General features: G+C 59.2%; 1 protein-coding gene across 1 annotated transcript; it reads right to left on the reverse strand.

Moving 5' to 3' along the window:
- Positions 1-7089: 7089 nt before the first annotated feature.
- RAB7B (RAB7B, member RAS oncogene family) lies at positions 7090-11110 on the reverse strand. The gene is made up of 6 exons (XM_064472473.1): positions 10743-11110; positions 9636-9697; positions 9358-9484; positions 8860-9075; positions 8334-8459; positions 7090-7845 (listed from the first exon to the last, which is right to left on the reverse strand). Exons 1-6 carry the CDS (start codon positions 10752-10754, stop codon positions 7765-7767), a joined length of 624 nt encoding a protein of 207 aa, XP_064328543.1. The 5' UTR covers positions 10755-11110; the 3' UTR covers positions 7090-7764.
- Between the last annotated feature and the right edge of the window lie 2926 nt (positions 11111-14036).

The following is a 14036-nucleotide window of genomic DNA, read 5'->3' on the forward strand; positions in this document are numbered from 1 at the left end:
TTGGGATGGAGATGCTGCAGGTGGAACCGGGCAGCCTTGGTGGAGAGAAACTGGTGCTTCCAGGTGGATCTGGGAGGTCCTGAAGGGCTGATGCTCCATATGGCTGATGTGTCGCTCAGGCTGTGACACCTGCACAGGGGACATCTGAAGCTAGGTGGTGTGTCCTGCTTCCCTGTCTGTCTGTCTGCCCTTTCAGGAGTTTTTGAAATCAGCAGTGTGCCTCAGTCAGATATTTGGGCTGCCAAATTCCTACAGGAATGCGGAGTGAGGTGGCTGTTGCTGGAGCAGGGCGTTGGAGGCGCGCAGTGCTGCAGGATGCTCTGGTCTGCCGGCTGCGAGCAGAGGGCAGGCAGGGCTTGGTACCCGCCGGGTGCCTGCAGCGCAGCGAGTAGTGTCGCCCGCAGGGGCCGTGTGTCACCACACAGAGCCTGGCTGGAGCGGTGAGATTCCCAGGGCTGGTTATCATCGTTTCCTTCTCGCCCAGGAATGCAGCTCCTGGGCCTGGGCCGGATGCCACACTCTCGCTGGCAGACGTGGCCAAGCCTCTGGCTCCATGGTGCCAGGCGATGGAGACACAGTCTCGCTTGAAAGGGAACCGCTAACTTTTAACACTTTCCAGGCTTCCCCCTTTGCTGCAGGGACGTGTGGTTGGTTTCACCAGCTGGCACGGGGGTCAATGGCTTTATCCAGGAAGGAATGAGGAACACAATGTCCTAAAGGGAGACAGCAGGATTATTTACAGCACCAAAATAAAGGGTGGAATGCAGAAAGGCATTGGGAGGTTCAAAGCTGCCCCTATGGCTCAGCACCACGTGGATGTTTCATGCAGTTTATTTCATGGTGTGAACTTAGAGCTGGGGAGAGGCATTACAGCTTTCTGATTATCTACGGGAGGGAATTGCTGTGTTGCATCTGCTTATGGCCTTTACAACCTGCCTAAGCCCTGCAGGAACATCTCCAAAGGCAAGGGAAGGGGTAGCCTCCTGATGAGACCATGTCCCCTGCACGTGTCTATCGAATAAGCCCTGTCACTTTGGTGATGGCCCTCATCTTAGGAGGGAGAGCTCCTCAAGGGAGAGCCCTGGGCAACAACACGAGGGCTGGCACGAGCGCACCGTGCAAATGCACCCAAATTGAAGGCTTTGGCAGTGTAAGATGTGCTGGCTTGGGGAGCAGAGCACGTTCAGTTGGTTAGAGTCAACCCCACCAACTCTGACCTCCCTCTGGAGCACAGCAAGGGCCTCCAGAGCAAGCAGCACCCCTGAGAAGACCCTGCCCAGCACAGGGTCAGCCCCCGAGAGCATCGCGGAGCAGACGTGGCCTGTGCGTGGCAGACGCTGGGCTCTTTGTCCTCGGCAAAGTGCTGAGGCTGGACGGCGCTCTCCTGACAGCCCTCTTCCCAGCTCTGCCTCCAGTGACCTTGAGCAAGGGCTGTTATCTTATTTGTAAAATAGGTGTAAGATAGCTGCCTTCTCCAGGGGAACACACGAGTGCTCAGCAAGGTCTGCCCAAAGCCCAGAAACACGGAGAGCGCTCAGAGCGGGGCGAGCTGCTCCCAGGGGCTGGGTGGGGAGCAGCCCCAGCCCACACCTTCGGTCAAAAATGCAGCGGCTCCGCGGCGGGGGGAGCCTCGCTGGCGGCAGGATGGCCCCCAGCCCGCAGGCTGCAGCGCCAAGGATGCTGCTCGCCTGGAATCCGCGCTCGGGGCTGGCTCTGGGCTCTGCCTCCCCCCACCTCGCATTGCTTCCCCCCTCGAGGCTCTCTGCCCACTCCGTGAATTAGGAGGGTCAACCGAAATGAGGCTTTTTCGCACAAACAATTGAATTCCAGTAAAGGGCGGTTTTCCAATTAAAAAAAAAAAAAAGACAAGAAAAGAGTAATCTTTCCCCTCCAAAATGTGGGAAGGTGTGTGGAGGAGTTTGGGAGAAGCTCAGCAACACGCAGCTTCTCCCTCCTTTACGCCAGCATTTGTGCAAGGCGGTGCAAAGCCGGGGAAGCTGTGGGAGCTGGGGGTGTGGGTGAAAAGCAAACGTGGTCCCGGTGGGGCAGGAGCCATCGCGTTTGTGCAGCGCTGCCTGCTACGTGGCCTTGGGCAACTCATTAAGGCCAAAATGCTCAAACCTCAGTGATGGGAGATAAGCCGTGAAATAAAGCGTCTCATTGTTCGGGGCTCCGAGGTCAATATCTTCAGAAGTACTCAGGTGTTTAAAGTGAGGATGGCTGCGAAGGAGGTCCTGTCGCCCCTGGTTAGAAAGATCGGGATGCAGGTTTTAGATGAAAAAAAACGGCAGCCCGCTTTGCCTTTTTCAAAACTTTTAGGCAGGGTGTTGCCGTGCTGCCCGGACGGCTGGGCGCGGGTGGCACACGGCCAGGAGCCAGCTCGGGCTGACAGGCTGCCTCGAAAGAGTCTGCGGGCAGCGGGCATTTAAAACTGAACAAATCATCTCGGGCCAGAGGGATGCAATGCCTGGGCGAAACCTGGTGGGAGTGCAGTGCCTTGCCCTGCACCTCGCCCAGGGCTCGGAGGGAGGCTGCAGCCCTGGTCCGCACGCGCTCCTGGTCTGGTCTGGCCACGTCCCCAGGGGCGCTGGTGGCCTCATGCAGGCTGTGCTTGGCAGGACTCAGCGGTGCTCAGCCAGGACAGCAAGAAGCGTATCTGCACTTACCCTTCAGTCAGCACAAGGGAAGGGTGACAGTCACCATGGATCGCATCTGCCCGTGCTCTGAGGAGCTGCTTGTTCATGCAGGACAGAGTCTGGCCCATCTCAACCCAAAACCAAGGGATTTTGGGGGTGCTGAGCTCCCCATCGGGCAGCCGGCACACATCGGCAGGAGGCTGAAGCTGCCCCCGCTCTCCAGGTGCAGATAGCGCCGAAACTCCTTAGTGAAGGCGACGTCCACCCCTGTGCAAAGGGCCACATCCACCCTGCGGCGAGCACCGCTGTGCCTTGGCCCTGCCTCGCTCACCGCCGAGCTGCCCGCCGCGGCGGCACAGGGACGGCGAGCCCGCACCTGGCCTCGGGCTGGCGCAGGGACCAGTCCCACCCCAGTGAAACCAGTCCTTCCCGCCTTGCTCTGAGTTGCTTTCGCTGCGGTTACTCCTGCCCACGCGTCTGGTCCCCACACAGGACCCTCTCCGCAGCGCTCGGCATTTCTGGAGGGCTTTGCAAAATGCACATCAGCTGCGGTGAGTGGTGGAAAACCCTCCAAGCAGAACACTGCCCTAGCTCGTGCCCACAGGACGGTGGTGCAGCCCCATGCCAGCTGGCCAGAGCAAACCTGCCCGTCCCAGCAGACGGCTGGCAGCAGATTGCACTTTGCTGCTGTCCCACACGCGGCTGGAGGGACGCCTGAGGCTCAGGCTCGCTGCTGACTTCAGCATGTACCTTAGGTGACTGGGGGACTGGCCACAGCCCGTAATCCTCTCTACGTGCCGGCTTGCAGACCTGCCGTGTCCCCCAGCCCCGCTGCTCGCAGCCCCTGGGGCTGGGCAGAGCCCCGCGGCCCCGCACGACCCCGCATGTGGACGCTTGCTGCAGCTGGGACACGGTAACAAAAGCTCCTGTGTGATGGGTTTGAAGGAAAAGCATCGATATTTGCCGTGAATAGGTGGACAATAAAGCGGAGGGTGAGGGGATGGCGTCCGCTCCTGCCTGACTGTGCGTCAAGCGGAGGCTATTTGCACGTCCCTGGCGGTCGCGGGGGGGACAGTGACACAAATCCCACTAGTGTCACCCGCAAAGGGCTCACTGCTGGTCAGTTGAGGTGGAATAATGGGGCAGTGATCGAGGAAACAAAGAATAGTCATTCAAATAATAATAGCATCAGCAGCGCTCGTGTACGGCGGAACAAGAGGTGCCAGCGCGCCGCGGGATGCTCCGGCGTTGCTCCGTGCCCAGCCACGTGCCGCGCCGCGACGCCAAACCCTTCGTTAAGGAGCGAGCGGTGCCCGGCACGGGGCTGGTGCTGCTGCAAGCGAGAGGGGCCAGGCACATCCAAGCACGGCACATGTAGCCTGCAAAACTGAGCGCTAACGCGCTCTGGATGCAGTCGCATACCTGCTGCCCGGTGGCACTAGAGGGCAGAGGTAAGGCTTTGCGTCGTGCCGTGATTTTATTTTTCATGCCTGAAGCTCTTGAAATGTTACCTGTAACTTTGAACCTCTGGGGTTTATCACGTTTGCTTTTAAGACTGATGTCTTGAAGTGGCTGAAACTGCTGCATTACTCTCAGTCCCAGCTCCAAGTTAACAGGGCTTCTTTGGAACAGGAAAACTTGAGGTTTTTAAAATCTGCTTTGCAGATTTTAAGCTACTTTATTTTAACTATCACAAGTTGAGTAGGAGAATTTAGTTCCACCCAGCGCCAGGTGCTGCAGGTTGGGGCGGACGGACAGTGCTGCCTCTCCCTGGACTGCTGGGACGTGTCTGCAGGCAGGGAGCTGCAGAGGAGCCGCTATCTGTCAGCCCTGCAAAGAGGCAGTTTGCAATGCAAATCCGCAGGCTCCAACCAGACTCCCACACCTGGAACCAGTCAGAACACAACCAGTCTGGTTACACGAGATAAAACGGAGTGCATGCTGCATTTTTAGAGCACATGGGATGGCGGAGGGTGGAAGAGCTGTTAGGAGTAATTAAACCTCAGAAGCACTGAAGCAAGCCGCAGCTGGGAATCAAGGATTTAGGGTGAGTGTCAGGCACAGTTCTGCAAATACCGAGGGCAGGACTCTCCTCTGTACGTGCTGACGGGGTAGGGATGGTTTCCGTTTGGTGATCAGCAACCGCAGGCTGGGGTTTTACCCATTTTAGTACATAGTTTCAGTCATCGAATGAAAACCTGTAAAGGCAGAGGTGCAGCCTGGCTGTGCCGGCCAAGCTGAGTGAAGCGCAGAGCCCAGCGTCATGGCTGGGAGCATCTTTGACTTACTAAAAACGGCTGTGTGGGGTCGGGAGGGCGAGAGCTCAGGTTGATTTGGTTTCTTGACTATCGCCATGGGCCAGGCCCTCCGCCGGGGTGAGCTGGTACCGCTGCCTGCACAGGACCTCACTGAGTCACACAAGGCAAATATTTTTCCCTTTGATTTTCACCCTGAGAAAATCTTGAGCTGACCTTGTTAATCCCATGCGTTACAAACCTCCCCCCCGTCCTTTATCACGTTTCGGTGGCGGGATAGTATTACCAGTTTAGCACCTCTGGCTGCTCCTGCCAGCATCCTGCCTGGCGCGGTGCCACCCCGTTCAGTCTCCCGCTCTTCCTGGAGCGAGGATTCGCAGGGCGATCCCGACTGTCCCAGGGCTGCCGGGCCAGTAGGACCACGCTGGTCCTCCTACCCGGGAGGGATGCAGGGAGAAGAAAAGCTGGATGGCTATGGTTGGCTCCAGCATGGTGTTGCACATCTGCAAGTCACATTAGCCGGGGTCTCTATAGGATGGTGATGCCATTAGAAATCCTGCCAGCTCCCACGGTTGCAGTCTCTTATGCAGTCTTAATTCCTCTGTCTGGAATGATGCTCCATGGCCACACAAAGTGCTCAGGCCCTGCTAGTCTCCATCCCCTTAAATTTGAGCCCAGCATCTCAGAGCCTGAACAACAGCTCTGGAGCAAGCTGTGCCTGCAGTCAGACGTCTGACCCCAGCTTGGCTGGGTGCTGCGACATGCTCCTGGCCGTGCCCGGTCTGCTGGTGGACCCCAAGCCAAGCCTGCAGCTCCCACCTGGCTCTGGCTCCTGCAGCAGCCCTGGGGACACACCAGTGGCTGCTCAGCCCCAGCCAAGGGAGCACCCACTCCGCTGAGTGCCTTTGTTTGATCTCCACTCTGGGTGTCCAGAATAAAACGGATCAAGTTTGCATCTGCCTCCAGCACTGAGAGCTGCTGGTGAAAGGGTGTAATTAAAAACAGTATCACTGTTAACACCCGCTGTCCAAACAGACCTGGCCAAGCACGCTGGTTGATGCTCAGCCCAGGGATGTGCTGGGAAGGGGGCTGCATCCTGCAGGTGATGCTGGGCCTGAGGGGGGCTCCAGGCAGGCTACAGAGCCTGGCCAGGGACTGGGGCTGGGCCAGCCGGCATTGGGGAGGTGCCGTTGTCCAGCTGCTTTGGGGATACAGGGGGGAAGAGCATGCAGATCTCAGAGAGGAAATAGTTAATGCCCCTTTCCTCCCAATATTAAGGGTCAAACCCTCTCCCCGGCTTGGTGCCCAAATAAACAGGCTGAGTGTTGCGTAAGGAGGAGGGTGGGAACACCTCTAGAGCCTCTCGGGAGACTGGCAGGCTAATTATGGTGCTGTGGCCCCCCGCACCCCCGTGCCGAGCCCTGGCTCAGGTTTCGCCCTGCCCGCACGCACCCGCTGGCCCCATGCCCTGCCGCCGGCACAGGTGGGTGCTGTCCCCAGCTTGTGTCATGGCTCAGTGGTCCTGGGTGGGGAACAGCTCATGGAAAGATCCGTGTGGTGCCAGGGCAGAGCCCCCACGGCCCCTGGGAAGCTCTGCGGGACCACCGGGGTCAGTGTGGATGGGTCTGGAGAAGGGTGGCGAGAGGGCAGAAGGTCCTGCGGACACCTGCCTGGGCAGCCACGGTGCAGGGTGCCCAGCTGGGGGTCTCCCCGGTCCATCCAGCCCTATGGCTCTGCAGTGAGCAGGGTGCTGCCGCCCCAGGGATGTGGCTCCCAAAGCTGCGGGGAAGGGGGCACAGCGTGGCCACGGCCACCCCTCCGGCCAGCCCCAGCCTGTGCCTGGGTGCAGCTTCTCAAAGGTGCCCAAACCAGAGCGGGATGGATGTAAGAAGGGAAGCGGTCACTTGGCTCGGCTCCCAGCGGGCTCCCTCTGCCGACAGCCAGCCTGGCCTGGCCCCATCGCCACTCTGTGCACACCCACTTTGCACGATGCCCCAGACGCCTCCTCTCTCCCCTGACCCAGAATTTGCACCGGAAAAAGAAATCCAGCCCCAAGATGCATCCTCCTGCCCTGAGAAGCTGACACAGGCTCAGAGCTTCTGGCGTCACTGGAGGAGCGTGGCCCACGGGGCAGCGCGAGAGCCCGGAGCCCCCCATCCTCCTGCTGCTGGACCACAGGGAGCATTTTGTGCCACATATATATAAATAAACCTGAAATATTTAATTTCCTTTTTTTAAAAAAGAATCCCTGACAAAGTGCTTTACTGAGGACCCTCACCACCGAGGCGGGGGTGGAAGGCGTTTGACAGGGGGTGTACATGAGAGCAGGGGAAACTGAGGCACGGAAGGGTCCCATCGGCAGCGGCTGACCCCAGGAGGGACCTGGCTGCTCTCAGACCTGTGCCGTGGCCACCAGCCCCACTCCTCCCCCAGGACAGCCCGTACGCACCGTGAGCGCTGTGGGGCCACCAGTCCGTGCACCGGGAAGGGTCACCCACGGGGCCAAGGCCAAGGCATCAGGAGCACTGCCTGGCTCCCTGGCACCGTCACCACAGGGGCATTGCCCGCTCGGGTGCCACACGGCAGCGGATCGAGGGGGACAGGGCCACCATGGCGCGATCTGGGAGGCTGCTGGTTTGGGGGAGCAGCTCCGGAGCCGTGGGAAGCAGCAAGCCCCGGGACGTGCCGCCGGCTGGCCCCAGCGTGTCGAGCGGTGGCCGTCCTGTGTCCTGGCTCGGGCATCCTCTGCAGCCGGGCTGAGGCGGGCGGAGGGCACGGACCCCCTGGGCAGGGCTCCGGCCATGGGCATCATGGGGTGCTCAGCTGGGCCGTGCTCGCGCAGGACAGCCCGGAGCCTGGCAGCGTGCCCAGGGTCAGCAGCAGCTCTTCTTGGGCTTGTCGTTGGGAGTGAGCTTGATGGAGTCGGTTAAATAACTCTCAAAAATCCCTTTATACTGGAAAAAAAAAGAGAAAAGAAAGGGTGAGTGACGTTAGCTCAGAGTCAGCCTGAGCAGAGTGAAGGACTGGGGAGCACACGTTCAGCCCCGATTTGTGATTAAAGACAAAAACCAGGAAAAAGCCGCCCGGCTTGGCTGAGGAGCGGGGTCACCCCGCTTGCTTGGCGTGGGGACACGAAGGTCCCCGTGGGATGGCCGCTAGAGGACAGTGCTGGCGCGCTGTGCGGTGCCGCATGCCCATTCCCGTCACCACGGGCAAAGAGAAAGAGCAGTTCTTATTCTTTTCTAAGTTGTTTTAGATCTATTTTAAGAAATCAAACCCTGATGCATTTCTTGGGGCTCTCCTACATGTTCTAAATAGAAGATATTCTGCATCAGAAGGTGGGCTGTGAGGGTCTGTTGGCTCAGCCTCAGGGAGCGGCTGAGTCCGGCTCCCACCCGAATCCCTGCTGCAGGCACAGGCTTCGTGTGGGAGCGATGCTCACCGTTGTTAACGCCTGCTTTGCGAGGGTCTCGAAAGCCTCTGCGACATTGATGTTGTTCTTGGCGCTGACTTCAAAATAAGGGATGTCCTTCTCCTTGCACCAGGCTGAGGCAATCTCCTTGGGTACCTGTGGGAAAGGAGGATGGAGCCACGGCACAGCCCAGCGTGGGGCTGCCCGTAGCTGCTGGAGAGTTGGCAGAGGGGACCCTCCTCACCCATCCAGGCACTGCTGTGTGAGGGCAGGACGCCGGCAGTGCAGGCACCTATCTGAGATGCTTAATTCCTGCTGCCTTCATTGGGGACAATCTCTGCCACGAAAGGCAGCGGAGGGATGCTGCTTATGCCCTCCACGAGGCACTGGGGAGGCGGCAGCACTGGGTGCCCAGCAGCTCCTTGCCTGGGTGCCCTGGTTTTCATGTGAGCCTTGGAGGAAGGCTGGTTCTGCAGGCGAAGGGTCAACGCTCATAAGCTGTTGGAGCACTAAGGCATCTCAATCCATGCACCCCACTCGCTCTCCTCACCCTTACCTGCCGATCGCAGATGTCTATTTTATTCCCGAGCACGACCATGGGGAAAGCTTGCTCCCTTGGAATGACCTTCTCCAGGAAGTCATCTCTCCAGTTGTCCAGGGCCTCAAAGGACTCCCTGTCCGTCACGTCGAAGGCCAGCATGCAGCCATCCGAGCCTTTGTAAAAGGTCGACACCATGGACCGGAATCGCTCCTGTCCCCCCGTGTCCCAGATCTAGGGCAGAGAAGGGCACGGGTACAGGCACACGACACACGTGGCACAGGCATTAACAGCCCTGTGCTCTGTTGAGCTCAGGGGACCAGCTTCAGGGAGTGTTGAGCCCCCAGAACTCATGAGGGATTTTAGTATAGCCCATGGGTGCTCAGGGCTGCTGAAAATCAGGCCCTGCAAATCCAGCCTCACACCTCAGGACACCAGTAGGCGTTTGGGGACAGCAGGACATGGTGGGACACACGTGCCCATGGGGTCGGGGTGGGCACCCCCAGCCCTGCTCACCTGCAGTTTCAGGGGGGTGTTGTCCACCGCGAGGACTTTGGTCAGGATGCTGGCGCCCAGCGTGGTGCGATAGTCTTCATAAAACGTCTTGTGCACGTACTGGTGCAGGAGGGAGGTTTTGCCCACGCTGGTGGGAGGGAAGGGACATGGGTGAGGATTTGCACTGCAAAGCCGGGCTCAGGGGGTCGGCTGCAGCAAGGATGGGGGCTGCACACCCACAGGATCCCGGGCCAGCGCACATGTGGGTCTTCCCTCCCATCACTGGTACCAGTCCTTACCCCAGAGCTCCTATGATAATTATCTTCAGATCCACCTTCTTGCTGGCATCTGTGGACGGGCCCTGCGGGATGAGAGGGGGTCACCAGGCTGCAGGGATGGGACTGGCTCCCGGCAAGCCCCGCGGTGTTGGCGGAGGTGTGGGAACAACTGCTGCTCCCCACAGCCTCTCCCCACTCCCAGCCTGGCCATCCCAGGGCCCCAGGGGCTGCCGGGGCCGCACCGTGCCAGCACCACATCCGTGCTGTGCCAGCACCCTGCTGTGCTCACGTCCCGGCACTGGTGAGGGCAGAAACCCCCGTGCTGAGCCCAGCCCACGTCACCGCCTGGGACCGGCTCCCCAGGTGCTGGTGCACGTCCAGACACGCCGCTGCGCCGCACCAAATCATCACCATTACAAGCTGCTGTGAGCAACTTCCCTGCCTCTCCCTCTAAAATGCAGTCTCTCCCCCTAAAGCCAACACGCAGCGGGGGCCCTGGCGAAAATCACATTTTAAAGAAGACCACGGCTGACTGGACTTTCCTGGGTGCCCCAAGCACAGCCCAGGGATGCCACCCAGCCCGGGAGCACGCAGAAAGGCTCCCTGCAGGCTGCATCCCCGATGTGTCATGGTGTCCCTACATGCTCTATGCCTGGCCATCCCGAGGCAGGAGCCCTGAGCACCTCCAGCAACCCCCTCCCCAGGCAGGGACAAGCATCCTCCGGCTGCCTCAGCAGCCCCATCTGTGTGGCAGGGTCAGGCACGGCACCGGCCGAGGCACAGATGGAAACACTGCATTTTCCCTCGATGCCTTGGCCAGCCCTGCGCCGTTTCCCCTTGGCACATTGCCCCTGCCAGGGCGGCTCTCCCGGCCGTGGGGTCCAGGCCCTCCCGCACCCCTCTGCCAGCCCAGCCCGGCTGCGGGCAGCATCCTTGGCACAGGCAGAGTCTCGTGTCTCAGCATGCACAAACTTTCCAGTCCTTTTGCCAGCGCTGGACATCTTTCTCAGAGGCCAGGCAGTTTTAAACTCAAAATGGAGTTTCCCAACCTTTTTGCCTGCTGGCTGTGGCTCCAGGGGTCCCCCTGCAACCCCTGTGGCAGGAGGGGCTGGAGGGCAGTGCACTCACCTGCCAGGGCATCTCTACGCCGGGTAGCCAAGGCTCTCAGCTCTGTTCCAGCCGGCGTCCTGGGGAGGAAAGAGGCGAAAGAGGAGGATCCAGGAAAGGGCGGCCGTCCCCGGCGCTGATTCCCGCCTGCCTGCCGCCCGGGGAAGGCGGCTGCGGGGCCCCACGCCGTGACATCAGCAGAGAGGGGCCGAGATCATGCCGGAGCTGGTGGAGGAGCTACGGGCGGGTGCTGGGATGTCACAACATTTCCATCGGCTCTGAGGCTCTGCCAGGCGCTCCCTGCCTCAGGGTCTGATAGGGGAAAGAGAACAAGGTTCCCTCGCCCGCTGGGGTTTGGGATTGACTTTTGGCCTTTTCTCTTGCTCAGGATCCTCTGGTACCTTTTACCCACCTCCCCGGGACCCCCTTATCTGCATTCCTGCCGGGGCATTATTTAGGGCTGAGAATAAAACCCCAGCAGGGCTATCGGCAGCATTCCGGGAGCCTGTGGGAGCCACCCCGGACTTTGCTCAGGCAGCTCCCATAGTGTGAGACAGGGTAAGCGGCTTTGGGAGCCCGGGACAGCAGGAGGACAGTGGCAGGCAAGGTGGGGCTGGGGACTCTTGTCCGGCAGAGAGGGGGGAGCAGATGGGCAGGGGTCTGCAGGCTCTGTGTGGCTTTGTTTCCTTTTGCAGCGAGGAGGAGAGGGGCAGGGTGGGAAGCAGGAGCATTTGCAGCCCCTCAATACATCGTGCTGCATCCCTGCAACCCCCAGTCTCTAGGGGACCCCACCCAGCACCCATGGCCAGCACCAGCATCCCACTGGCACCCCAAAAGGAGGGGACCATGTCAGGATGGCAGCCCCAGTAACCAGAGCCGGTGGCATCTCCTGGAGGAGGATGTGTTCAAACGGCCAGTGGGATTTTGGGGATCTCAGCTGCCACCATGGAGCAAACGAGGAATCCTCTGGCCACCTCTCCGAGCATCAGGCTGCTGGCCATGGCTCTTTGGCATGGGAAAACCCGCTTGGCCATGGCTGCAAAGGCAAACCTCTGCTCCCCAGCGTGCAAAGGCAGGTCCTGAGCCTTTGCCAAGCATCCGATAGAATTTGGGGTTGCACCAGGAGTGCATCTGTGAACCCTCCTGGCTCCCTCACCCTGAACAACAACCACTGGTGGCCTCAGAGGGTCCCTGCGCTTTTCCACTGGCTGCCCTCATTTTTGCAGATTTCTTTTTCCTGTAGACACCCCTTACGGGATCTCAGGGAAGATCACTGCACTCAGCAGGACAAGCCCTCCTTCTCCTCCTTCCCAGGTGTAATTTTGGGACCTGTCTGGCCAGAAAAATCTGTTTTTTCCCCCCACAGGGCAAGTGCAGGGAGGAGCTGGGATGAGGTAGGAGAAGCACCTGAGCCAGTTTTCACTGGTGGTGGGTTAAAGGCTGATGTTTCCCTGGAGCAGGTCTCTCCTAATCCCTGTTTTCAGCCTATTTTCATTGTGCTGCTTCACCTTTGCCCTTGCAGCAAGACTTTGTTGTTCAACCTCCCCCCCAAAACTACTTCTACCCTTGTTCCTCTCCATCTGTCCCTCCAATTCTGGTGGGATGGACATTGCTCACCCGGTCAGATGGTCGATGCCTCTCCACGCCGGTGGAGATGGGGTTTGCAGTTACGTTGCTACAGCCGATGACTGCAGCCACTTCTGCTTTTGGGCAGGAGGGGCTGTAGCCGTCAGGGCACCCAGCCCGGGCTCAGTGCCGGCTCGAGCTTTTGTTTGATTTCCCAACAAAAAGAATTTCCCCAAAGCTCCTGCTCTCTTTACTGCTCCTGGTGTGAGCTTCACCCTGTGTGCAGGTGGTAGGAGCAGTGGTGTAGAGATGATGGTCAAGACATTGCTCAGCAGCTCCTGCGACCACAGCTACAGTCCTGTCCCGATTGCTTCACCAAGTCAGCAATTATGAGGGAAAAAGCGTGCTTTTTTGTGCCCTGTGACTATGAGGAAGATCTTGCAGCTAGGAGATGATGAAACACAGCCTGAGGACTCCCACGTCCAGAGGAAAGGCTTGTGTGGACAAGGATAGGACGGGCTGTTCCCTGCAGCAAGGCTCACAGGGCAGTGAGAGGGAGGGAAGAGGAAGAAAGCAAAAGGCATCCAAGTGACTAAACTGTTCCCTACAGCTGTTCGGCTACCTCTGCTCCCCGGGGTACGGAGGGAGCCCGGTTGCTGCCTATTGGGATGCTCAGTATTTGCTGGAGCAACGTCCCCTGAGCATCCCCCATGTGTGTGGAGGAGGGCTGGAGAGGATCCCCCAGGAACAACTGAGAGGACGTGGGATGCGCTGGGATCCCAAGAGCACATGGCACCAAAGCAGCCCTGGTCGAGTCCAGGCTGGGCCACCTCTTGCTGCCAGCCAGGGCTCGGGGACACCAGGTGGTCCCTCGTCATGCTGGGCAAGCTGGCTGCTCCCCCAGTGCCTATGGCTGTGGTGATGGGATGATGCCCAGGAGCACCTCGGCGTGCTAAGAGTTAATCTGGAAGGAGGAGAGGAGGCCTTTGTCCAGCTGCCCCCACATCTTATCTGCACAGCGCCTGGGGAAAGCACAGCTTAGGTGAAGTCAATACAGGAACCAGTTACAGAAACCATATGTTGGTCAGTGGCACAATCAATGTTTCTGACTAAGGCGATATGTTCTTTTGTTGCAAACAACAAGGCTGAGCTGCAAAGTTTACACCCAGATCTGAGTTTTCCAGCAGTCTCAGACCCAACCCTGAAGTCTGCACCAGTCTGGGAAGGATGCAGCAGCACAGAAGCTTGGCCCTGGCCATGGAGACGCCGACACCTCGGCCTCGATGCCAGCCCACTGCAGGGCCTTGCTTCAGCATCAGCCAGGAAAACTGAGCACAGGCACAGATAAAAATAACCCTTCTTTGTGCTTCCCTTTCTCACTGCCTTCCACACGTGTCTCAGGATGCATCATGCACGAACCACAATTGCTCATGCTTTCTCTCGCATCCCTTGCACTGGCAGCAAGTCACATGTGCTGCAGTGATTCACGGGGAGCCCCGTGGCCAGCAGCCCCCACGGCCCTCGGAGCCAGCCCAGCCTGCAGAGCTTGGCAGCTGGCTTGTCCTCTCCCACTCCGTGCACCCACCAACCACGTTGTCTCTGCAAGTGCCCCAGAGATCAAAGCAATATTCATTGTAAATCACCGGTTGTTCTGGGAGTTTTGTGGCACAGAAAGAGCCCCAGGGTCTCTCCAGGCTCACAGTCACCTTCTTGTTTATCAGCACTGGCTCAGCCTGCAGAAGCAACACA

The sequence above is a fragment of the Phalacrocorax carbo genome, chromosome 23 (genome assembly GCF_963921805.1).
Source record: "Phalacrocorax carbo chromosome 23, bPhaCar2.1, whole genome shotgun sequence".
Lineage (NCBI taxonomy): Eukaryota > Metazoa > Chordata > Aves > Suliformes > Phalacrocoracidae > Phalacrocorax > Phalacrocorax carbo.

Coding starts and splice junctions, on each gene's coding strand:
- RAB7B (XM_064472473.1), bottom strand. Junction 9,485..9,635: donor ATTATCATAGGAGCTCTGGG/GTAAGGACTGGT, acceptor CCCTCCCACCAG/CGTGGGCAAAACCTCCCTCC. Junction 7,846..8,333: donor CAAAGCAGGCGTTAACAACG/GTGAGCATCGCT, acceptor TTTTTTTTCCAG/TATAAAGGGATTTTTGAGAG.